Source organism: Loxodonta africana, chromosome 1 (genome assembly GCF_030014295.1).
Source record: "Loxodonta africana isolate mLoxAfr1 chromosome 1, mLoxAfr1.hap2, whole genome shotgun sequence".
NCBI classification, from domain to species: domain Eukaryota; kingdom Metazoa; phylum Chordata; class Mammalia; order Proboscidea; family Elephantidae; genus Loxodonta; species Loxodonta africana.
In genome coordinates, this window is record NC_087342.1 from 110933599 (window position 1) to 110960543 (window position 26945).

The 26945-nt window shown below is 39.9% G+C and overlaps 1 protein-coding gene across 1 annotated transcript; it reads left to right on the forward strand.

Annotated features, from left to right (window-relative positions):
- The first annotated feature begins 6116 nt into the window (after positions 1–6116).
- On the forward strand, positions 6117–25121 carry LOC100675052 (adhesion G protein-coupled receptor F4). The gene is made up of 8 exons (XM_003404447.3): positions 6117–6414; positions 8224–8278; positions 10374–10522; positions 12989–13240; positions 14421–15797; positions 18389–18430; positions 23728–23787; positions 25074–25121. The coding sequence occupies exons 1-8, from the start codon at positions 6328–6330 to the stop codon at positions 25119–25121; spliced, it is 2070 nt and encodes a 689-aa protein (XP_003404495.2). The 5' UTR covers positions 6117–6327.
- The last annotated feature ends 1824 nt before the right edge of the window (positions 25122–26945 follow it).

Genomic DNA, 26945 nt, shown 5'->3' on the forward strand with positions numbered 1-26945 from the left:
TTGCAAAAAAATGAAACAGGACCCATACCTCATATCATGCACAAAAACTAACTCCAAGTGGATCAAAGACCTAAACATAAAGACTAAAACGATAAAGATCATGGAAGAAAAAATAGGGACAACGTTAGGAGCCCTAATACAAGGCATAAACAGAATACAAAACAAGACCAAAAATGACAAAGAGAAACCCAGACAACTGGTAGCTCCTAAAAATCAAACACCTATGCTCATGTAAAGACTTCACCAAAAGAGTAAAAAGATCACCTACGGATTGGGAAAGAATTTTCAGCTATGACATCTCCGACCAGCGCCTGATCTCTAAAATCTATATGATTCTGTTAAAACTCAACCACAAAAAGACAAACAACTCAATCAAAAAGTGGGGAAAGGATATGAACAGGCACTTCATTAAAGAAGATATTCAGGCAGCTAACAGGTACAGGAGAAAATGCTCTCAATCATTAGCCATTAGAGAAATGCAAATTAAAACTACGATGAGATTCCATCTCACTCCAACAAGGCTGGCATTAATCCAAAAACCACGAAATAATAAATGTTGGAGAGGCTGAGGAAAGATTGGAACTCTTACACTGCTGGTGGGAATGTAAAATGGTACAACCACTATGGAAATCTATCTGGTGTTTTCTTAAAAAGTTAGAAATAGAACTACCATACAACCCAGAAATCCCACTCCTCGGAATATACCCTAGAGAAATAAGAGCCTTCACACGAACAGATATATGCACACCCATGTTTATTGCAGCTCTGTTTACAATAGCAAAAAGCTGGAAGCAACCAAGGTGTCCATCAACGGATGAATGGGTAAATAAATTGTGGTATATTCACACAATGGAATACTATACATCGATAAAGAACAGTGACGAATCTCTGAAACATTTCATAACATGGAGGAACCTGGAAGGCATTATGCTGAGCGAAATTAGTCAGAGGCAAAAGGACAAATATTGTAAAAGACCACTATTATAAGATCTTGAGAAATAGTATAAACTAAGAAGAACACATACTTTTGTGGTTACGAGGTGGGGAGGGAGGGAGGGTGGGAGAGGGTTATTTACTGATTAGTTAGTAGATAAGAACTACTTTAGGTGAAGGGAAGGACAACACTAAATACATGGAAGGTCAGCTCAACTGGACTGGACCAAAAGCAAAGAAGTTTCCGGGATAAACTGACTGCTTCAAAGGTCAATGGAACAAGAGCGGGGGTTTGGGGACTATGGCTTAAGGGGACTTCTAAGCCAATTGGCAAAATAATTCTATTATGAAAACATTCTGCATCCCACTTTGAAATGTGGCGTCTGGGGTCTTAAATGCTAACAAGCGGCCATCTAAGATGCATCAATGAGTCTCAGCCCACCTGGATCAAAGGAGAATGAAGAACACCAAGGTCACACGATAACTAAGAGCCCAAGAGACAGAAAGAGCCACATGAACCAGAGACTTACCTCATCCTGAGACCAGAAGAACTAGATGGTGCCCAGCCACAACAGATGACTGCCCTGATAGGGAGCACAACAGAGAACCCCTGAGGGAGCAGGAGATCAGTGGGATGCAGACCCCAAATTCTCATAAAAAGACTAGACTTAATGGTCTGACTGAGACTAGAGGAATCCCGGCTGTCATGGTCCCCAAACCTTCTGTTGGCCCAGGACAGGAACCATTCCCGAAGACAACTCATCAGACATGGAAGGGACTGGACAATGGGTAGGAGAGAGATGCTGAAGAAGAGTGAGCTACTTGTATCAGGTCGACATTTGAGACTGTGTTGTCATTTCCTGTCTGGAGGGAAGATAGGAGGGCAGAGAGGGTTAGAAACTGGCAAAATTGTCATGAAAGGAGAGACTGGAAGGGCTGACTCATTAGGGGGAGAGTAAGTGGGAGTATGGAGTAAGGTGTATATAAGCTTATATGTGACAGACTGACTTGATTTGTAAATGTTCACTTAAAGCTCAATAAAAATTATTAAAAAAAAAGTAGCCCTTCTTCTGAAGCCTTAGATAGCAGGTGTTATTACTTATACAGTGAAACCTGCAAAAGCTGGAAATTGTAGAAGACAGAAACCTGTCAGAGAAGGAAAACTCAAATATTTCTCACTAAAAACTCAAATATTTCCCACTAAAATGAGTGATAAGAAGGTGATAAGAAAGCACGTTGTCAAGGTGGAAAACTTGCAAGACCCGGAAAAACAGGGCAGTTGCGTTCAGTTCCAGCTCTCATCGGTTTCTCTGTCAATGCTTCCCTTTGGCTCTCTTCCTCTCATTTGTGCATTTCAAACCATATTATCTAGGTGAAAAAGAATTGGATTTACCCTCAGCATTATTCCTTTTATTTGGTCCTGAATTAGATATTTTTTTCTCCCTTATACCTGTACCCTGGGAAGAAGATTTCAGTAGAGTTGTGAAGAATAGCAAAGAGAAAGGAGAGAGAAAGTGGGAGAAGTGAAAATTTTCAACTTGATAATGAATCTTATAGTCTATGTCTCTGTTCTTCAAATAGCAGGTTATAATCCATTAGTGCGCTGTGAATTCAATTTAGGGGGTTGCAACCAATATTTGAGAAAAAAAAAAGGGAGGATATAAAATAGAGTAGAATGGAATAGGAGATAATAATAGTACTGGAAGTATCAGAGTGTCTTGATTGTAGGAAGGGAGGATAAGTAGTGTTACATAAACAATTTTTTTATTTATAAAAATTACATGTTTTTCAGTGTTATATAAAGATACTGGTGGTGCAGTGGTTAAGAACTTGGCTGCTAAACAAAAGGCCGGCAGTTTGAATCCACCACCTGCTCCTTGGAAACTCTATGGGGCAGTTCTATAGGGTTGCCGTGAGTTGCCATTGACTTGACGGCAATGGGTAGCATATGCATACATAAGGAGCCCTGGTGGCACAGTGGTTAAGCGCTCAGCTGCTGACTGAAATGTTGGCTGTTCAAACCTACAAGCTGCTCCATGGGAGAAAGATGTGGCAGTCTGCCTCTGTAAAGATTATAGCCTTGGAAACCCTGTGGGGCAGTTCTACTCTTTCTTATAAGGTCACTACGAGTTAGGATCACCTCCAAAAAAATGAGTTATGTTTGTTTTTTATATACATACATATATATGTATTTACATGCTGTGTCAAAATATAAAGTCTGCTTTTTATTGGGTCATGGTAAGAAATTTGTGAACTGTAGGTGTATATGTAAAACATATGGATACTTTTAAGATAACTTATATTGGTTCTTCTGGTCTTTCCTTTAGGTATGATCAGTTAAAAATCTATCCTAAACAATATTAGTATTACAAATTGCCTGGTGTGTCCATCCACCAGTGTACTGCTCATATGGGAAGTTTTTTCCTGCTTCCCACCTACACTGTAAGATGGTGAATTCTGCACACATAGTCCCCAAACCTAGGCAAACCTATTACCACACTTTGCCTGTCATTCTGCCAAGTTCCCTTTCTCCTGCTCTGCTCAGACTTGCTCTACAAGATGATAGTGTAAATCAATACACTTCTCCCCTGTTCATTGGTGAGGAACTTTAAGCTCAAAGATGATTTGAAGGCTTTCCTGTGTGTCTTGTCATCTCAGCTACAGCTTGCCAGACTAATGAAAGTCTACCTTATGTTTGACTCCACTCAAGAAGGGTTTGATTCCAGATCAGAGAATTTTTTCTGCTCCCTGGTCACAGACTGTCTTGTGAGCCTACATGGATCAGAGCTAGTCCATCTCCATTACAGCAGAAGGAATTTACGTCTGCTTAGGGGTTAGCAGACCCCTTGTTTACTAGGTGAAATGTGTGAAAAATCTCTCTTCTCTCTATTGCTTTTACTTGTCTGTGTTCCAACTGGACTTTTTTTTAAAGTTTACAATTCAAGCCAGTTTCTCATACAAAAACTTATACACACGTTGTTATGTGACCCTAGTTGCTCTCCTTGTAATACGACAGCACATTCCTTCTCTCCACCCTGTATTTCCCATGTCCATTCAACCAGGTCCTGTCCCCCTCTGCCTTCTCATCTTGCCGCTAGACAGGAGCTGCCCACATAGTCTCACGTGTCTACTTGAGCTAAGAAGCACACACCTCACCAGTGTCATTTTATGTCTTATAGTCCTGTCTAATCTTTGTCTGAAGAGTTGGCTTCGGGGATGGTTTTAGTTTTGGGCTAACAGAGAGTCCAGGGGACATGACCTCTGGGGTCCCTCCAGTCTCAGTCAGACCATTAATTCTGGTCTTTTTACTAGAATTTGAGATCTGCATCCCCCTTTTCTCCTGCTCCATCAGGGATTTTCTGTTGTGTTCCCTGTCAGGGCAGTCATTGGTAGTAGCTAGGCACCATCTAGTTCTTTTGGTCTCAGGCCCAACAGGACACTCTTTATGGAAAGGACAGCATCTTCTATTTCTTTTCCTCCAGCATTTGGTACAGTTCCTGGCAAGTAGGAACCATCTGATAAATGTTGAATGACTAATCATCTACATTTTGTGAAATAGATGAGAAAATAGGTTTGGTAAGGGTCAAATAGTTAAGATACAACGTAGCTCTTGCTAATTAAAATCCATGATATTTTTACTTTGCTGCATCAGAACTTTTAGGAAAATAATTCCAAAGGTCTATGGCACAGTAAGGAGTCTGAATTGCCACCATTGTATAGGAAGGGTATGATGATGATCATGACGTTCATGAAGATGCTGATGAACACCAACTGTTGTGAAGAAAACTTCTCAGAGATTTGCCTTTGAAAGGTGGAACTGTCAAGAAAAAGGCAGACAACAGAGATATGGGAAAAGAAAAAAGACTTATGTTCTAATGTCTCTAATTTTTCTGTACAGTAATTTTCCACCTATAAGTGTGATCTTAGTGCTTGCTCCAGCAGCAGGCAAAAGTATATATTCATTTCATATTGTTACTTGACTCCATATGTCCAGAGAGATAGTACACTGTATGGCAATGGTTCTCAACTGGGACGGATTTTGCACCCCCACCCCTCAGGGACGTTTAGTAATGTCTGGAGGCATTTTTGGCTGTCACAACCAGGTGCTACTGGAATCTAGGGGGTAGAGACCAAGGATGCTGCTAAACATCCTAAAATGCCCAGGATATCCCTCCCCCAGCAAAGAATTGTCTAGTCCAAAATAGTGTTACTGCTGAGGCCTTGCTATGGAGATTAAGAACTGCTCTTAAACTGGACCATTTCATCCTGTTTGAACTCACGGATCCACCACTTTTTAACTGAGTGACCTTGGGCTTGTGACCACTCAACTCTTTGTATCTTAGTTTCTCCATTGATGTTGTTGTTGAGGTTTGGTGCTGTTGAGTTGGTTCCGACTCGTAGCAACCCTAGGTACCATGGAACCAAACACTGCCCGATCTGCGCCATGCTCACAATCGTTGTTATGCTTGAGCCCGTTGTTGCCGCCACTGTGTCAGTCCATCTCGTTGAGGGTCTTCGTCTTTTCTGGTGATCCTGTACTTTACCAAGCATGATGTCCTTCTCCAGGGACTGATCCCTCCTGACAACATGTCCAAAGTATGTAAGACACAGGCTTGCCATCCTTGCTTCTAAGGAGCATTCTGGTTTTACTTCTTCCAAGACAGATTTACTTGTTCTTTTGGCAGTTCATGGTATATTCAATATTCTTTGCCAACACCACCATTCAAAGGCATCAATTCCCCTTTGATAAGATGGGGATAATAATAATATTGTACATCATAGTATTGAATGAGCTAATGCAGGGTAGGTGCTTAGAACGGTGATTGGCAAATAGAAGTCTTTGATAAATGTTACTTTTTATTAATGAAATGTGGATTAAATCTTAAAAATAATACTTTGGTGAACAGACATCTGCCTGGGCTTCCATCATTCCTGTCTTCTGCTTGTAGAAAGGTCAACGTGTGAAAGAAAGTCTATCCTGTGCTACGTTTCTGTTGTTGTTAGTCGTCATGGCGTCAAGCAGATTCTGACTCATGGTGACACCACCCATGTGTGCAGAGTAGAACCACTCCATAATGAAAGGCTGGAACCTTTCAGAAACAGAACACCAGGTCTGTCTTCTGAGGCACTTCTGGCTGGGTTTGAACCTCCAACCTTTTGCTAGTAGTCCAGCACTTAACCATTTGTGCCACCCAGGGACTCCTCTTTAGTTGAGTTGAAAATAGGCATTAGTATGCTTTTCTGAGGCAGGTTGTTTTGCTGTGAAAAATCCCAAAGTACCCTAGGGGGTTCACTAAATCATTGGTTAGCCTGTGAAATAGCATGTTAGTTGCTGGGAGTCCAGCCGGATTCACCTTCTTTCTTTTTCGCAGGTGAAGATCGTAATGTGTAAAAATGACGTCCCAGGCAACCATGATTTGCTGTTTGGCATTATTTCTTGCAACAGAATGTTCCCATTATAGATCCAAAATCGACCTAAAAGTAAGTTTGATCCAACCCTATATAGTCCCAAAAGAAAACTTACAGCTTCCCTGGAAGGCTAGATTTCTTTTCTTTTGTCTGTTGAACTTTAGATGAATGTTTACAGAACAAACTAGTTTCTCATCAAACAGCACACACATTGTAGTATGACATTTTTTAACAACCCCATGACATATTAACACTACCCCTTCTCAACCCTGGGTTCCCTGTTACCAGCTTTCCTGTTCCCTCTTGCTTTCCAGTCCCTGCCCCAGGGCTGGTGCTCCGGTGTAGTCTTGTTTTTTTCCATGGGTCTTTTCAATCTTTGGCTGAAGGGTGAACTTCAGGAGTGACCTCATTACTGAGCTGATAGGGTATCTGGGGGCCATAATCTCAGGGTTTCTGCAGTCTCTGTCAGGCCAGCAACTCTGGTCTTTCTTTTTGAGTTAGAATTTTGTTCTACATTTTTTCTCCAGCTCTGTCTGGGACCCTCTATTGTGATCCCTGTCACGGCAATCAGTGGTGGTAGCCAGGCACCATCTAGTTGTATTGGACTCAGGCTTGTGGAGGCTGTGGTAGATGTGGTCCATCAGTCCTTTGGACTAATCTTTACCTTGTGTCTTTAGTTTTCTTTATTCTTCCTTGCTCCCGAAGGTGAGAACAGTAGAGTATCATAGATGGCTGTTGACAGGCTTTTAAGACCCCAGACACTACTTACCAAAGTAGAATGTAGAACATTTTCTTTATAAACTATGTTATGCCAATTGAGCTAGATGTTCCCCGAGACCGTGGTCCACACAGGAAAGGCTAGGTTTCTGATAAATAACATGACATTTTAAAAGAAATTTTTCAAACATAATTTTACTCTTGGAGCTAGTAGCTTTCCAAAGAAGGAAACAAAGAAAGTTTGAGATCAAGGATGGATTGCCCAATAAGCAAGGTACTAAATTTGGGCTTATTTGTGCTTATTTACTAATCTGTAGTGCACAATTTCACCTCTTTTTCATCACATTAAGGACGTGGTGAAGCCCGTGTGAAATCGTTCACCATAGATTAGTAAGTGAACACAATTAAATCCGTGTGTGCCTTGCTTATGGGTTAATCCAAACCTGGTGGAGCGGCGGCAGGAATTTACTCAAAGGGCAACAGTACAATGATCACTTCGCAAGCTACAGAGAAGGCAGGCAGGCAGCTGGTGAGAGGAGGAAGTACTAGCCTAGAAGTAGAACAATTTAGATTCAAATCTTAGCTTTGCTTCTTGCTAGTTACACAAGCTGCTTTACTTCTGTGAGTCTTACTTTCCTTATTTATAACAAAAAAGGGGTTCTTTTGATAATCTTACAATCGTTTCCAGCTGTGAGACAGTTCTTGATTCTATTATTGCAAAACTGAATGATTATTCCTAGTAGCTCTCATTTCTTCCTCTCTAAGTACTCTCTCAGCTAGTCTGAGAGACTGATATTAGCTCCACTTTATTGTTAAATAAAGGTAGAAAACAGCTTAGGGGTGTAATTGTCGTCTTCTCTGACCTCCTTGGATACTTGAACTTCCCAAATGATGCACCAATCCACTAAACTCATAATCAGACCTCAAGTGACAAGTGTCACGGTTCTAGCCCTCATTAAAAATTAGAGGGCAGTTTATTTCCCGTCTGCGCTCACCTTCATGCTTCTTTCAGCAAGTTCCTGCAATATCAGCCCACGGATCTGCTGCAGTTTTCTTCCCAGCCCTGAGCACATTTTCTCTACATTTCCACTTGGAACCTCTAAATTGTGAGGAGAGAGAAAAGTTCTACAATAAAGAGGACCTTTTGCAATTTATATTTTTCAGGATGGACGTAAATATCGAAGCCCTGAAGGAAAACCCATGGTTGGAGAGACACAAGGTATGTGGCCATGGGACTATCTCCATCCATTTTGAGAACTGGGCAGACTAATGGAAGGACATTGATGTTGCGAGCATGTTGCAAGAATGTGGACCACAAGCTTTCAAATAGGATAGCAGTGCTGATAAGTTCTTCACATTTAGCAGAAATTGATAGATTTTCTTACAAGTTTACCATTACCTATGAAACGAATTGGCAAATAATTCACACGTGCACTAGACTGATAGACAAATGTCCATTCAAGACCAAATAGAACATCTGTTTGTAATGATGATCTAATAGGAAGCAGAAGAGTGAAGAGGACAAGGTTCAGTCTTTATTTAAAGATATTTTGGGGGTGCTGACATGTACGTGAGCCCTGGTGGAAGAGTGGTTAAAGTGCTTGGTCTCTAGCCAAAAGGCTAGCGGTTTGAACCCACCTGCTGCTCCACAGGAGAAAGATGTGGCAGTCTGCTTCCCTAAAGATTTACAGCCTTGGAAACCCTATGGGGCCACTATGAGTCAGAACTGAATTGACAGCAGTGGGTTTTTTTTTGTTTTTTTTTTTAACATGTTTGTAATACTCTGGTGCTGACAGTCTACTGCAGCGATGTAAGACAGGAATTAGGTTGGTGAGACTGGTCACTTTTGAGAAGTGAGAGGTAAACTGTGGAGATGGTTCTTAGTAGTAAAAAAAAAAAAAATTTTTTTTTTTTTTAAGGTAACAAAATTATGTGGTTCTCACCTCAAAGTAGGGATAACCAGATTCTTTACAGTCATGGCCAAGTATACGTAACTTTCTCTGTGTTTGTGGAACTGACAATGGAAAGAGGAGAGAAAGGTGACTAGCATTTATTAAGCATGTATACTGGCACTAATCTAAGTACAAAACACCATCTAATTTAATATTTGTAACAATGCTATGGAATCTTCCACATTATATGGATGAAGAAATTGAGAACCACTCAAGTTAAATAAACTTGCAAAAATTGGTACACTTGGTAGATGTCAGAAAGATGCAAACCTAGTTTCTTTTCTCACGTAATGGAGTCATCCACAGAGTTGTCCAAGCCAGGAATATGGGGTACTCCTTGACTCCCAGCCAACTGGTCACCTCATATTGATTTCAATACTTTAATAGCCCTCAGCATTATCTACTTCCTTCCCTTCTACTGCCACGATCCTAAGACAGTTCTTCCTGGGAATACCCAAACAGTTTCATTCTTGGACTCCCTGACTTAAGTCTATCTGCTATGGCTCATGGGCAAAATTTTATAAATAGTTATTGGAACACAGCCTTTCTCATCTATTTGCATATTGTCTTTTTTTTATATATATAAAAGCCATGTTTTATAAATAAAGTTTTTACAAATAAAATTTATGATTTTTATAAAGTTTTTTTGGAACACAGTCACCTCCACTCATTTACATATTGTCTCTGGCTGCTTTCTTGCTACATTGGCAGATTTAAGTACTTGTGACAAAGACTGTGTGGCCTGAAAAGCTGAAAATATTTACTGCCTGCTGGGGTTGCCAGATTTAACAAATAAAAATATAGGATGTCTACTTAACTCTGACTTTCAGATAAACAACATTGCAAGGATACTTGTATCCTTCATACATATACTAACAAATTATTTGTTGTTCGTCTGAACATTTATTTAAAATTAAGTTTAATTAGCTTCCTGTATTTTACCTGGTTAATTCTATGTATTTGGTCCTTCATAGAAGACTTTATCATCACCTCTCTAAGCTATTGTCAATTATCTTTAAAAAACCTGAATCCAATCATGCTTTTTGGTGGCCCCCACATTAGCACAGCATTCAAGGCCCTTCATGACTTGACCCCTGCTTTCCTCCCCACCCTTACCCTTGCCACTCTCCCCTCATGTGCTCTGAACCAGCCTTTCTGAGTGACTTGCGATTTTTCCTTTCTGCATACTGTTCACTCTGCCTGGGCGCCAGCTTCACAGTCTGCCAGAAGGTCTTATTTGTTGCTGAGGACCCTGCTCAATGCCACCCCCTCTGGGAAGCAATCCAAGAGTCCCCACCATGCATTAGATGTCCCTGCCAGAGAGTGGAAATTGCAATTAGGTCTCTCTCTCTCTCTTTTCAGAGAAATGTCAAGGATCTTGCACCACTTCCTACTGTGTCCAGTCCTGTGCCAAACACTTTCGTGGAGAAATAGGATTTACATGTAATCAAAAAAAGTGGCAAAAAACAACTGAAACATGTACAAGCCTTTCTGTGGAAACACTCTTTCAGGTGCTCATTTGCATATTAATGACTACAGGAGCCAATACTCTGGGAGGTGGTGGAGGTATTTTTGATGTGCTTTGTTCAGCATGATAATAAGTCTCAAACCTGGGCTTAAAAAGATCTATAGAGTAGATTAAATTTGTCTCTTGTCCTACTTTCCTTACCCAGACTCTCAGGTACGCTCCCCACTTGCAATTCTCTTTAACCTACCTTTGTCAGCCCACTCTCTGTTTCTCTCTACCAGAATCTTTTTTCACAAAAAGATCTGAAATTCATGTACACTCTTTTATGGTGTAAATGAATGCTTAGAGCGTAAAGTTTTAGCTCTAAAAGTGAATTTGCATGCCTATTGTGCTAATTAATCAACTAATCAATTTGATAAATTGATTAATCTGTTGATTGGCTATTCAATTTGATTCTCTGTTTAGAGTCAAATTCATTTTGATTTTTTTTCTAGTACTTTCAATCACTTGACCAAAGGAAGAGAGATGTGTGACTCAGAGGCAATAGAAGCCCAATGCTCTGAGTCAGAATTGACTAGATGGCAATGGGTTTGAATAGGACAAAACTCCCTTAAAATAAAAATCTAACTTACATCCTTCCATTTAGCAGGTTTTCCTCTACCTCCCCACTGATCCTATTGAAGCATATGGATCTCTGCATTTCCTAAAATTTTAACAGTGATTTTATAAAGGAATTGCTGATAAGGTCTCTGTCATTTAGAAGTCCTTGGGTGGCACAAGCCATTTGCACTTGGCTACTAAATTGACTCGACAGCACTGGGTTTACTAACCTGAAGGTTGGTGGTTTGAACCTACCCAGTGGCACCAAGGAAGAAAGCCCTGATAATCCACTTCCATAAACATTACCAAAAATAAAAATAAAAAATCAAACCCATTGTTGTTGCATCAATTCTGACTCTTGGCAACCCTATAAGACAGAGTAGAACTGCCCCATAGGGTTTCCAAGACTGTAAATCTTTATGGAAGCAGACTGCCACATCTTTCTCCCATGGAGCTGCTGGTAGGTTCGAACCACTGACCTTTCGGTTAGTAGCTGAGTTCTTAACCACTGTACCAGCAGGGCTCTTATTCCGTAAAGATTACAGCCAAGAAAACCCTATGAGGTGCAGTTCTACTTTACAACACATGGGTCACCACGGGTCAGAATTGACTCTACATCAATGGGTTTGGTTTGGTTAATCACATAGAAGTCCTCGCAGCGGGAGTAGCATTCGAAAATGAACTGATGGAAGTATTGTTTTGCTTTATCCAACGCCACTTTCCAAGGGAATCTAGGTAAAAATATCAGGAAATGAGCAAATAATCTCTTCTAATTGGTTTGGTTTTTTGGTTTATTAATTAGTAAACTCCAAACGTTTTGAAGTTGCGATTCCTTAGCATTCTGTTTTTGATTTGCCAACCACCAAAAGTACTTGCCAATGAAACTCCTCTTGGCTCCTTTTTTAAAAAAATCTTTAAAAAATTATACAAATTGTATTTCTAGAAATTCTTCACATCTCTGAAGAAAATTGTCTCTTTATAATACTTGAGTTAAAGTCACTTTTATGAAATCCAATTCCACTAGGAAAGCTCAGCATCCAGATTTCTGGATGCTTTGGTGGAATCTCCTGCCTGTTTGTGTTTCTGCCTTACTCTGGGAACTTCTCTCAGCATCTAGACCACTTTTAAGGACCTCTTGCTTCTAGGTCTGTTTTCTGCATGTGGATTAGTTGTACCTCTAGCTCCTTTAATCTGACACATACACATAGACACAAGACCAAACCCGTTGCTGTCAAATTGATTCTGACTCATGACGACCCCATGTGTGTCAGAATAGAACTGCCCTCCACGGGGTTTTCAAAGACTATAAGCAGGGCCCCTGGGTGGCACAAATGGTTTGCGCTCTGCTACTGACACAAAGGTTGGCAGTTCAACTCCATACAGCAACATTGTGAAAGAAAGGCCTGGCAATTTGCTCCTGTAAAGATTACAGCCAAGAAAACCCTGTAAAGCTCAGTCCTGCTCTGTAACACATGGGATCGCCATGAGCCAGAACTGACTCGATGCAACATGTTTGTTTGTGTTTAATATTACAGAAGTAGCTTACAGGCTGGTCTTCCATGTCTCCACTAGGTGGGTTCAAACCACCATCTTTTTGGATAGTAGCCCTAGTGGCAGAATGGTGAAGTGGTCAGCTGCTAATTGAAAGGTTGGCAGTTTGGACCCACCCAGCGGTTCCATGGGAGAAGCCTAGTGTTCTGCTTCCCTAAAGATTACAGCTCCCTCCCTCCCCCGCACCAAACAAACAAACGAAAAACCTATGAAGCAATTCTACTCTGTCACACGGGGTCACTGTGAGTTAGAAATTGACTGGATGGCAGCTGATAACAACAGCTGAGTGCTAACGGTTTGCGCCACTCAGTGCTTAATTATTTTTGAATGAAAGTTTTTTTTTTTTTTTTTTAAATAGGACTCAAGTGGTGCCTCCCGTGTTTCATTAGCAGCAGCGTCTATACCTCTGCCCAATCTTAACCTTCGAGCTCCAGAGCCCATCAACAATGTGGCTCAAGGAATCCGGAAGAACTGCCCGCTCGATTATGCCTGCATAATCGATGTCGTGAAATCATCGGAAGCCACATCTGGAAATATTGCATTTATAGTGGAGTTATTAAAAAATATTTCCATAGACTTGTCTGATAATGTTACCCAAGAGAAGATGAAGGTATTCTTTGCTGATTTCATTAAAATCTAATAATGTTTTTTTCTTAAAACCTTGCATTTTAACAGTTCCAAATGTACTTTTCAGAGTACCAGGTAGAACTGCAACAGCCACCTCCATAGTAGCTGCAAACATTTTACTTCTATTTTGTATGTAGGTTTATTTTAGTTTATGGAAATTTACAACGATTCATGAATTTTTTAATGCTTTTTTTGTATATTCAAAAAAAGTCACATATTCATAGCTATGAGCAAGACTGAGTCTAGGCTAATGTTTCCAAAATTATGTTCTATAGAGCATAATTGTGCTGAGAAATGTTAACGGAGGTTCTGTTTTTAAAAAGAGGATCCATAGCAAGCAGATGTTGGAAACTCTGATTTAAACAAAATTATGGCAGGACTTTTCAGAGCTTTTAATGCACTAATGAACTTTCGGACTCCATATAAGGGGGGGAATATAGGGATATGGTAGACACCCTGGGTGGTACAAACTGTCAAGCCTTCAGCTACTAACTAAAGGTTGGCAATTCAAATCTACTTGGAGACACCTCGAAAGAAAGTCCTCGGAATTCACTTCCAAAAGGTCACAACCATTTGAAAACCCTATGGAGTTTCAGAATTCTACTCTGAAACACGTGAGGGTGCCATGAGTCAGGATTGACTCTATGGCAATGAAACCAAAAAAAACCAAAACTGCTACTGTCGAGTCGATTCCGACTCTACAGGTCAGAGTAGAACTGCCCCACAGGGTTTCCAACCTTTTGGTTAGAAGCTATAGCTCTTAACACTATGCCACCGGGGTTTCCCTATGGCAACTAGTTTTTTTTCTTTTTATAGGGATATGATAAGTAGTAATCTCAAACTTAGTTTACCACAGAATTCACCCCCACCTCCCTCCATTAAACACCCATTACCATTTCATGGAAAACTCAAGCTCTACAGACTGCAGTTTGGAAATGCTGCTCTGGGCCTAATAAAGTTTATCTGTGATACCTCTTTTTAGCATTCCTTTCCTTTCTGTCCCTCTGTACAGACTTACTGAAAAGGGATTCTAATGCCTAGGGAATTTGAAGGGAAATGTGTCAAATAAGATCAGATCATTTGATCTTAAGAAATTTCAGGAGAATTGACTATGTACAGCATGTGTAACTCCTTAGGATAAGAGCCACTTTTCTCCATTGCAGAGCTATAGCGAAATGGCCAACCACATCCTCGACGCAGCTGCCATTTCAAATTGGGCTTTCATTCCCAACAAAAACGCCAGCTCGGATTTGTTGCAGTCTGTGAATTTGTTTGCCAGGCAAATTCACCTCCACAACGACTCTGACAACATCGTGGATGAACTCTTCATTCAGACAAAAGGCTTTCATATCAACCACAGTACCTCTGAGAAACGTTTTAATTTCTCCATGAGCATGAAAAATACGACAGAAGGTATCTCAGGAATGATAGAAATTCCCAGGCAAGAGCTATGGAAGCTGCAGAATGCATCCCAAGCCATTAGCATAGCTTTTCCCACCTTGGGGGCCATTCTGAAAGAAGCCCACTTGCAAAATGTGAGTCTCCCCAGGCCGGTGAATGGTCTGGTCCTATCAGTGGTTTTACCAGAAAGCTTGAAGCAAATCTTACTCACCTTTGAGAAAATCAACAAATCCCGGAATGCTAGGGCCCAGTGCGTTGGCTGGCACTCCGGGAAAAGGAGGTGGGATGAGAATGCATGTGTGATGATGTGGGATATCAGGAACGAAGCGAGATGCCGCTGTAACTCTAGCAATGCAGTGATGTCTTTTTCCATTCTAATGTCCCCCAAATCTATAACCGACAAAGTCCTGGAATACACCACCTGCATTGGGCTCAGTATCTCCATCCTCAGCTTGATTCTTTGCCTCATCGTTGAAGCCATGGTGTGGTCCCGGGTGGTTGTGACGGAGATTTCATACATGCGCCACGTGTGCATTGTGAACATAGCTGTGTCACTCCTGACCGCTAACGTGTGTTTCATTATAGCCTCTAACTTCAACAGCAAGGCCCAGGACTACAACTTGTGTGTTGCGGTGACATTTTTTAGCCACTTTTTCTACCTCTGTATGTTTTTCTGGATGCTCTTCAAAGCACTGCTCATTATCTATGGAATATTGGTGGTTTTCCGTAGGATGTTGAAGTCCTGCATGATGGCCATTGGCTTTGCCATTGGCTACGGATGCCCGTTGGTCATTTCTGTCACCACAGTGGCGATCACAGAGCCAGGCAAAGGCTACCTGAGACCTGAGGCCTGTTGGCTTAACTGGGACAGTACCAAAGCCCTTTTAGCATTTGCCATCCCAGCCTTGGTCATTGTGGCCGTGAATCTCCTTGTGGTTTTTATGGTTGCTGTCAACACTCAGAGACCCTCTATTGGCAGTTCCAAGTCTCAGGATGTGGCCATAATTATGAGGATTAGCAAAAACGTTGCCATCCTTACCCCATTGCTAGGACTGACCTGGGGTTTTGGAATAACCACTCTCATTGAAGGCATTTCCTCAGTGTTCCACGTTATCTTTGCCCTACTCAATGCTTTCCAGGTAAGTTCTTAAAAGGGAGATTTTCTATTGTTTTGTCTATGCAACATAAAAATGGTTGTAATTTAAAATTATAGATCCATTTACTTCTATATCTTAGAGGTATTTGGCCATGGTGTCTCTTACCCTATTGATTTTTCCAGTTGGATTGAGCCGATCTGGTTGGTTGTGTGGAAATCTCTTTCCTTCTCTCCTCATGATTGATATGTATTCCTCCTAAAACGTCAGAAGAAGATGATCTTCACTGCAGAGGACTGTTCTCTGGTGAAGGATGCGTGAGGCTACATTCATGTGTTGTAGCCTCAAAACAAGTTTATTTCCTATCTGTTCCCAAGAGGTTTGAGAATTTAGAAAACAACAGGTATTTTCTAGAGCGTGAAGAGGTGGCCCTGGTTGGTTATTCACTTTGGGTGTTAACCAGTCAGGAGTTCTTATACCTTTTCTCTGCTGTTCCCTATGGAAGAAACTTAAGTCGTTGTTCGTAGAAATGGAACTTGCCATAGGTTATATAATCCTGAGAAAGGCACTTTTCTTTGGGCCTCAATCTTTTCATTTGTACAATAAAGATATGGATATGGAATGATCTCTATTGTCTATTCTAGCTCCAAAATAATTGATTTGGCAAGATTATCCCTCTGAAGGTTGTTTTACTCCTTCTTGGATACTAAACTTGCATTTTTGGGGAGCTGTCACCAGCCAGACTGCTTTCCACATATATGAGTAATAGAAAATTTAGTAGGTCCATATTCTTAATTATGCTGTAATCAGGGGTTGGCAAACTACAGCTCACTGCTATTGTACAGAGAGTTTTACTGGCACACAGCCATGCTCAGCCCTTTACCTACTGTCTATGGCTGCGTTTGAGCTGCAGCAGCAGAGTTGAGTAATCACAACAGAGATTACATCGTCTGCAAAGCCTTAAATATTTACTATCTACTTCGCAGAAAAAAAAAAAATCTGACTCCTGCTTTAAATAATCTAAATACAACTACATAATAAAGAGCAAATTATTCCTGTTAACACGTCACTATTACTGTTACTGTTGGTAGTTGCTGTCAAAACATTTCTGACTCATGGCGAGCTTATGTTACTATTACTCTCTTCAAAAGCATGATACAAAATATGAAGTAAACTTCAAAGAAATGCCAACTCAGATCAACTATATCTTACTTGTAATTCTTTAATCACTATGGAGAATATTGATTGATTTCACCTTTTTCCTTGTATTGCTTTAAAGAGAAACCTTTGACTAAGGGTTTTTTTTTTGTTGTTGTTGTTCATTTGTTTGCTTTTTGAGGGAGGGAAATCAACACCTTTTGGCTTCACATAAATCTCCCCAACTCGAAGTTACTCTGTGACTGACTCTATTTCATCTTCTTTCTTACATTGCAACTTAATTAAAGCCCTAGAAAATCATTGCAATTTTCTATTTCTTTTACAGATCATTGTTTACTTTTCTGATGGGAAGACAAATACTCAAACAATTTTGGGTATATACACTCGACTATTCTCAGCAAACCTTCCTTGTGGCTCTCATTTAAAATTTTCAGTCATCTGATCTTTTTTTTTTTTGTTTTTCCCCCACCATGAAATTATCCCTAGGAACCCAAGCTTCTCTCTACTTTCATTGTAGGGTCCAGATTTTCCTTGGACCTCAATTCCCACCAATTTAAAAGAATGACCATCATTTAATGTGACTTTAACTGTTGCTGTCGCGTCATCTAGGACTCATGGGTACTCCATGTGTGTTGTATAGAACTGTGCACCACAGGGTTTTAAATAGCTGATATTTGGGAAGTAAATCATCAGGACTTTCTTCCAAGGCACCTCTGGGTAGACTCAAACCTCCAAACTTTTGGTTAACAGCCAAGCACTTTAACCATTTTCACTACCCAGGGATTTCACTGTGACTTTCTAGGGGTCCATATAGTTTAAACTGGAAGAGACCTTGGCCTCACAGGTCTTTGTAGCCTTCTTTCTCTCTTATATAGAAACTTCTTCCATCAGCTCAGAGGCCCTGACTGCCTATTGTGAACCACAATATTCCCCATTACATGTCTCTGTCATCATGAGTAAGAACAGCCACACCAATATTTGGGAAGAAAGTAAAAAGATTTAATAAGGTCAAAAACTCTATCCTGTATTAGTAGCCATTCAATAATGTCAATAACACCTATGCACAGTCCCATGACGGTGATTCTTTTCTAAGAGTGGAGGTAGATTAACAAAATAAATACCCACCAATGCATCTTTACCTGATCAGTGGAAAATGAAGTTTCTGATGCCTGATGATTGTCCTAGACAGTATCCAGAAGAGTGGTCTTAAACCAGTTGCCGTCGAATCTACTCTAACTCATGGCACTCCCACGTGTGTCAGAATAGAACTCCACTCCATAAGTGTTTCAATGGCTGTGATCTTTTGGAAGTTCAGGCCTTTCTTCTGAGGTGCCTCTGGAAGGTTCAGACCTTCAACCTTTTTATTAGCTGCCGAGCATGTTAACAATTTGTACCACCCAGGGACTTAGATATTAAAATAATTCCTGAAATATTGTCTGCAAAACCCTCCTTCATGCTTCTGTTGAATCTCTCTACAGGGGTTCTTCATCTTGCTGTTTGGAACCATTATGGATCACAAGGTAATTCAAATATGCTACCCTCATTGTCATTGAGTTTCAGGTGGTTGAGGAAAGCGAGAGGATGAAGCAAAGTCCGGGGCATGGGGGGAGGCAGGAGCGGGTTGCGTGGGTCAAGGCATCAGCTGAGGAAAGGAAAGAAGAAAGCTACACTCCCCCATTTCTTACACTTTAAAAAAATTTTTTTTTTATTGTGATTTAGGTGTAAGTTGACAGAACAAATTAGTTTCTCATTAAATAGTTAATACACAAATTGTTTTGTGACATTCATTGTCAATCCCATGATGTGTCAACACTCTTCCCTTTTCCACCCCAGACTCCCTGTTTCCATTCGTCTAGTTTTCTTGTCTCTTTCTGCCTTCTCATCTTTGCTTTTGGGCTAGTGTGCCCATTAGTTTCATATACATGATTAAACTATGAAGCATGTCTCTCACGTGTATTACCCTTGGCCCTATTGAAGAAAAAAAAAAAAAACCCGTTGCCATCGAGTCAATTGCCACTTATAATGACCCTGTAGGACAAGGTAGCACTGCCCCATAGGGTTTCCAAGGAGCGTACGGTGGATTCAAACTGCTGACCTTTTGGTTAGCAGCCAGTCTCTTAACCACTGCATCACCAAGGTCTTTGGCTGAAGGGTGAACTTCAGTACTGAGTTTAAAAGGTGTGCGGGGGCCATACTCTTGGAGTTTGTCCAGTCTCTGTCAGGCCAGCAAGCCTGGTCTTTTTTTTTTTTGGGTGGGGAGGGTGAATTTGAAGTTTGTTCTACATTTTTCTCTTGCTCTGCCTGGGACCGTCTATTGTGATCCCTGCCAGAGCAGTTGGTGATGGTAAGCGGGCATCATCTAGTTGTCCTGGGTTCAGTCTGGTGGAGGTTGTGGTAGTTGTGGTCAATTAGTCCTTTGGACTAATCTTTCCTTTATGCCTTTGGTCTTCTTCATCCTCCTTTGCTCCAGCCGGGATGGGACCAGTAGATGTATCTCAGATGGCTGTTCACCGGCTTTTAAGACCCCAGTCGATACTCACCAGAGTCAGATGTAGAGCATTTTCTTTACAGGCTGTGTTATGAGAGATGAGCTAGACATCCCCCAAGACTGTGGTCCCCAGACAGCCCAAGTAGCTCAGTCTCTCACAGAGTTTGGATGTGTCTTTGAAGCTTCTATGACTTTGCCCGGATCAAGATGTGCTGACTTCCCCTGTATTGCGTACTGTCTTACCCTACACCGAAGTTACCACTTGTCTGTTATCTAGTTAGTGTTTTTCCTTCCCCACCCCTCCCGTCCTTCATAACCATCAAAGATTGTTTCTTTCTGTGTGGAAACATTTTCATAATAGTGGTTTCATACAGTATTTATCCTTTTGTGATTGACTTATTTCACTCAGCGTAAGGCACTCCAGACTCATCCATGTTGTGTGGTGTTTCACAGATTCGTCGCTGTTCTTTATCATTGCATAGCGTTCCATTGTGTGTATGTAACATAGTTTGTTTATCCATTCATCTGTTGATGGGCACTTAGGTTGTTTCCATCTTTTTGCTATTGTGAATAACGCTGCAATGAACATAGGTGTGCATATGTCTATTCATGTGACAGCTCTTATTTCTCTAGGATATATTCCTAGGAGTGGAATTGCCAGATCATATATTTCTGTTCATAGCTTTTTAAGGTAGCACCATATTATTTTCCAAAATAGTTGCACAATTTGCATTCCCACCAGCAGTGCATAAGAGTTTCAATCTCCCCACAACCTCTCCAGTATTTGTTATTTTCTGTTTCTTTGATTTGTACCAGTAAAGTCTGGGTGAGATGGTATCTCATTGTAGTTTTGATTTGCATTTCTCTAACGGCTAGTGATTGCTAGCATTTCCTCATGTGTCTGTCGCCTGCCTGTATATCTTCCTTGGTGAAGTGTCTGTTCATATCCTTTGCCTATTTTTTCATTGGATTATTTGTCTTTTTATTTTAGAAGTGTTGGACTTTCCTATAGATTTTAGAGACTAGACCTTCGGTAAATATGTCATAGCCAAAAATCTTTCCCCAGTCACTAGATTCTCTTTTTACTTTTTTGGTGAGGTTTTTTTGATGAGCATAAGTGTTTAATTTTTAGAAGATCCCAGTTATCTAGCTTATCTTCTGGTGTTTGTGTGTTGTTAATTGTAATTTATATGCTGTTTATGTTGTATATTAGGGCCCCTAGTGTTGGCCCTATTTTTTCTTCCATGGTTTTTATAGTTTTTGGTTTTGTATTTAGGTCTTTGATCCATTTTGAATTAGTTTTTTTGTATGGTGTGAGGTATGGGTCCTGTTTCATTTTTTCACAAATGGACATCTAGTTTTGCCAGCACCATTTGTTAAAAAGACTGTCTTTTCCTTATTTAAAGGACTTTGGGCCTTTGTCATAGATCAAGTGGCTGTAGGTAGATGGATTTACATCTGGGTTCTTGATTCTGTTCAATGTGTCTGTCATTGTTTCAGTACCAGGTTATTTGGACTACCATAGCTGTATAGTAGGTTCTGAGGTCAGGGAGTATGAGGCCTCTTACTTTGTTCTCTTTCTTCAGTAATGATTTACTTATCCAGGGCCTCTTTCCTTTCCATATAAAGTTAATGATTAGTTTTTCAATCTCTTTAAAGAATGCTGTTGGTATGTGGTTGGGATTGCATTGTATATGTAGATTGCTTTGAGTAGAATTGACATTTTCACAATGTTGAATCTACCTATCCATGAGCATGGTATGTTTTTCCATTTATATAAGTCTCTTTTGGTTGCTTGCAGTAGTGTTTTGCAGTTTTCTTTGTATAGGTCTTTTATGTTGCTGGTTAGATTTTTTTCCTAAGTATTTTATTTTTTTAGGGGCTATTATAAAGGGCATTGCTTTCCTGGTTTCATTTTCATAGTTCTCTTTATTGCTATTTAAGAATCCTACTAATTTTTGTATGTTTATCTTGTATCCTGCCACTCTGGTGAATCTATTAGTTTCAGTAGTTTTCTTGTGCAGTCTTCAGGGTTCTCTATTTTTTATGTATAGTATCATATCATCCACAAATAGGGATAGCTTTGCTTCTTCCTTACCAATTTGGATGCCCTTTATTTCTTTTTCTTGCCTTATTGCTTTAGCTAGGCCTTCCAGCACAAAATTAAATAGGAGTGGTGATAAAGGGGATCCTTGTCTTGTCCCTGTTCTCAGGGGAAATGCTTTCAATCTCTCCCCATTGAGAATGATGTTGGCTTTGTATAGACATCCATTTATTATGTTAAGGAATTTTCCTTCTATTCCTATCTTATTGAGAATTTTTATCAGTTATGGGTGTTGGGCTTTATCAAATGCCTTTTCTGCATTGATTGAGATGATCATGTGATTCTTTGATTTTATTTTTTTATATAGTGGATTACGTTGATTGATTTTCTAATGTTAAACCATCCTTGTATACCTGGTATGATTCCCATATGGTTGTGGTGTTTTTTTTTTTTTTTTTTAATATGGTGTTGAATTCTATTGGCTGGAATTTCTTTGCAAATTTTTGCATCTATATTCATGAGGGATATTGGTCTGTAATTTTCTTTTTTTGTGGTGTCTTTGCCTGGGTTTGGTATCAGAGCTATGCTGACTTCATAAAATGAATTTGGAAGTTTGCCTTCTTTTTTCTATATTCTGAAATAGTTTGAGTAGTACTGGTGTGAGCTCTTCTCCAGTGAAGTCATCTGGGCTAGGATTTTTTTTTTTTTTAATTTTTCAATCTCTTTTCTTGTTATGGTTCTGTTCAGATTTTCTACCTCAGTTCGTGTTAGTTTAGGTAAGTAGTGTGCTTCTTGCTTCTAGAAATTTGTCAATTTCCTCTAGGTTTTCAAATTTGTTGGTGCACAGTTTTTCATAGTACTCGTTATGATCCTTTTTATTTCAGTTGGGTCTGTTGTAATGTCTCCCATTTCATTTCTTATTTGGGTTATTTGCTTCCTCTCCTGGTTTTCTTTTGTCAGTTTGGCCAATACTTTGTTGATTTTGTTGATCCTTTCAAAGAAGCATCTTTTGGTTTTGTTGATTCTTCCTATTGTTTTCTAGTCTCCATTTATTTCTGCTCTGATCTTTATTATTTCCTTTCTTCTGGTGGCTGTAGGCTTCTTTAGCTGTTCTTTTTCTATTTCTTCAAGTTGTAGGGCTAATGTTTTGATTTTGTCCCTTTCTTCTTTTTTAATATGTGTGCCTATTGCTATAAATTGACCTCTGAGCACTGCTTTAGCTGTGTTCCATAGGTTTTGGTATGATGTGTTTTCATTCTCATTTGATTCTAGAAATATTTTGACTCCACCTTTGATTTCTTCTCTTACCTAGTGGTTTTTAAGGAAAGTGTTATTCGGTTTCCATGTATTTTTATTTTCCTTGCTCTTCCTATTATTAATTTCTGCTTTTATGGTGTTATGATCAGAGAAGATGCTTTGTTATTAGCTCAGTGTTTTGGATTTTGTTGAGGGTTACTTTGTGGCCTATGATATGGCCTGTTCTGGAGAATGTTCCATATGTGTTGCAAAAGAATGTATACCTTGCTGCTGTTGGGTGGAGTGTTCTACATACATCTATGAAGTCAACATAGGTGACTGTGGCCTTAAGATCTCCTGTATCTTTGCTGAGTTTCTTTCTACATGTTCTTTCCTTTACTGAGAGTGACATGTTTAAGTCTACTATTATTATGGAACTGTTAATTCTTCTTTTCAGTGCTGATAGCATTTGTTTTATGTATTTTTGAGCCCTGTCTTTGGGTGCATAGATATTTATTATGGTCATGTCATCATGATGGGCTGTTCCTTTAATTATTATATAACGTTCTTCCTTTCTTTTATGGTGTATTTTGCCTTAAAGCTTGTTCTTTTTTTGCTTGCTGTTTGCTTGATATATTTTTTCCACCCTTTGATTTTTAATATATTTTTATCTTTGTGTCTAAGGTGTGTCTCCTGTAGACAGCATATTGATGGGTCATTTTTTTTTTGGCATACATTCTATTACTCTCTGTCTCTTTATGGGGCGTTTCTTACTCTTTAACAAGTCAAAAGGAGGCTCTGTGTGAGTGTAGCTGATAAAAAGAATAGAAACCTTAATTCTACATTTATTGATTACTACACATCAACTTTAACCCAAGTCTTATTATTTGTCCAACAGTGTGATAAGTAATTTGCAAGCTATCTAATGTTGCTTCTGCAGGGGTATTTGTTTCAATATTGCAGGACACAGGTCTGGGCCTTGGGGATTTTGTTGTCTACTCTGACATCTATGATGTTACATCATAGCCTCACCATCATTGCTTCTTTAGATAAGAGATGCTTTGAAGATGAGCATGACTTCACTGAAGGGGAAATCAAGGGCAGCAGAAGTAAGCCTTCCTTTTTAATCTCAACCCTTGAGGGTCAGTGTTTTTACCAGAGTTATGCAGAGACAACTACTACATCTTAGTGTTCAGAAGGTGTTAGCAAAGAGGATTATTAAGGCATACATTCATTCATTTCTTTGTTCAACAAAATTGAGTGCCCTGCTAAAACTGAAGGTTGGCAGAATATACTCTTTAAAAGAACTTTCTCATTGGGCATATTTCAGTCTGACATCTGGAACACTGAGATGGGACAGCATGAAACCAGGATTCTAGATTCATAAACTGTGAGAGCTGGGAAGTGACAGACAAGCTGTTATAGAAACAAAACTCTAGTCCAACTCACTATTTATAGGTAAAGAAGCCAAGGCCCAGATTTCTTAAGAGATCTGTCCAGTGTGACTCAGCTAGGCAAGAGAAGAACCACACTAAGACCAATTGGAGTCAACGTCTTCAACCATTTTCCTTGTTCAGGGCTCTTTGCAGTAAATCTCCCTTCCTTGGATTGATGTGTGCATGTACATATAGATTTTGAAGAAGACATTTGACCTGGTTATCTATTTTTTAAGGCATCAATTAAAATTTCCAATAATTCTACATTAATTAGAAAGAAACTCTCATTCAACCAGCAGATTCTCAATTAAGTGCTGCACCTTTAAAAACAAGCAAACAAACAGAAGATCTTCTGGAGACATTAAGAACTAGCATTTATGGTTAGCTAGTAGTGAGTGTGGAACCCTGGTGGCACAGTGGTTAACAGCTTGACTGGTAACCAAAGGCTGGCAGGTCAAATCTACCAGCCACTCTTTGGAAACCCTATGGGGCAGTTCTACTCTGTCCTGTAGGGTCACTAGTGAGTATGACTTTTAGTACCATAGTTCATCAATTCTAAGAAAGACATTTTCTTCAGCTTTTAACATCTCTGAAATTGGAATATATCTCACAATCAGTGGCAAGTCACAGTTTAATTGCATGTTTTTTCCTTTTATTTCTTAGAGAAACATAGAAATAATGACGTAGCTTACAATGTTATATTGAAATATGATAATTTAATTCTGTGTAGCTATGTCAGTTTGGGTACTTCTCATGTCTTCATTTTTACGTATTTATCTCTAAAACAAACAAACTGGTTGTCATCCAGTCAATTCCGACTCGTAGCAACCAAGATCTTAACCACTATGCCACTGGGGCTGCATTTATTTATATCTATGTAGGCATAAAAATGAATGTATCTGCATTTTTATCAATGTCATTACTTGTTGACACCACATTTTATATTTTTTCCCATTTAGAATGCATCGTTAAGGCCAACCAATGGATCTAAATTAATGAATCGTTGAGGAGGAGGAGAAGTGAGTATTAAAAACTCAGTGGAGGTTTCACTTCCAAGTCGTAACAAGCTACCCGATGCCCATTGTGAGCAAACTATTGCCAGCTAGGTGCTGCTGGAGTGACTTGGGAGGGATTAGGTATATCTTTTGGTGAATGGAAACTTCTTTATTGTCCATCATATGAATGAAAAATATGCTTATCTTCTTCAAAACTATGTCATCCCCATTCACATAGCCAAACCTTAAGCATTCTTCAATAAGAGGATGCTCTCATTGCCCTGGCACTGATACAGGATACACCCTTGCTGTCCACAGCACTCACACACCTTAATTCCATCTTGTCAGTGAGTGATGACACAATAGCTTCATCGTCAAGAAGGAAGACTTAATTAAGTGAAATCACAAAACAACAGGCCTGTCTCTCCCCGGTTAAGTGAGGCCCAGGATCATTCCTAAGTGGGTGTGAGTGGAGTTGTGGCAAATTAGTTGATTACTCATAGCCAATCCCTTAGACATATTTCTATGCAGATTAAATCAAGAGAAAACAAATACTAGGCATCCATGAAGGGGAGAATGAATCATAAAATGACAGCCAGTAACCAGAGAGCTGATGCGGAGAATGTGGGAAGGGATGCTCAGCCTTGGTAATGGTTTTGTCTTGTAGAGGTTTCATGACCTTTCTGCATGGTTACAGATGAGTCTCAGATCTTCGTTATTATTTTTAACACCGTCTGGGAGCAGCAACCTCCTGTTTTACATTCCTTCCCTTTCTGAGTCACAGTCCACCTATTGGAAGTGAGCAATGGGATAAAGCAAGGGGTTGAAACAATCTCATGGAATCATAGTCTGAGTTGGAAGAATCCTTAATGGACCATATGTGCAACAGATCCAACAAACCTGATGTGCTGATATGGGACATTGGCACATGGTCTCAGGGACAGGAGAGAGAAAGGGAGAGGACTCTGTCTTGCACACTGCCTGGCACGAAGGCATAAAGGTTGCCATGTGGGGTGCTGGGAAAACAAAGAGAGAAAAACTCTTTCACACTATCTTTAATTAATCTATCCTCGCATTTGGATTTTTATATTAGAACTTTAAAAGTTGGAGGTGGTGGTGATGCAAATGTGGTAGAACTTTAAAAATGTTGACTTTCTCAACTTATGCACATTTCATAGTCTAAGGAGTTCCTTCATTAAAATGGTGGAATGCCATTTTAACATGTCTTGATTAGTCATTAATTAAAACATAGTTCAGATGATCTACTAAAAAACATGGCCAGCCTTTCTATTAAGGTCCTGATTTGACAGCAACCTGTTCTATGATGTTTATCAGGCTGTCCCAGGTGTCAGGCCCTGCACCTGGGGATAGTGTATCCAGAAATTTTAAGAACAGAAACATGTTCGAGGCCTTATCACCAGTTAGCTAGGTATAGCATGGTTGGCTGTAGTAAAAGCTGGAGAAAACCAATAATGCCAAATGTCTTAGGCTGGGTTCTCTATATGTGTATATATATACACATATATAGAGAGACAGACAGAGAGAGAGAGAAAGAGAGAGATTTATATCAAGGAAATGGCTCACGTGGTTGTAAAGGCTGGAATGTCCCCAGTCCGTGGGTCAGACTTCTCCTAATGCATGTAGCCACAGGGGCTGGAAAACCCAAGATCAGCAGGTCAGAGAAGAGGTCTCTTGTTCACAGGTTGTGAAGATTGATGAATCCCAAAGATCAGCAGGTAAGACCACAGGTAAGCTGCTATCTCAAGTCCCAAGAACTGGAGATCAGATGAACAGGAGACAGTTGCAGGATCCAGAATAAGCAAAAGCCTCAAGCCT

Excerpts from the sequence above, each read along its gene's own strand:
- LOC100675052 (XM_003404447.3), top strand. The coding sequence starts at position 6,328 with ATGACGTCCCAGGCAACCATGATTTGCTGTTTGGCATTATTTCTTGCA. Across the intron at positions 15,798-18,388 it reads CCCTACTCAATGCTTTCCAG|GGGTTCTTCATCTTGCTGTT; the intron begins GTAAGTTCTTAA and ends ATCTCTCTACAG. Across the intron at positions 18,431-23,727 it reads GAACCATTATGGATCACAAG|ATAAGAGATGCTTTGAAGAT; the intron begins GTAATTCAAATA and ends TTGCTTCTTTAG.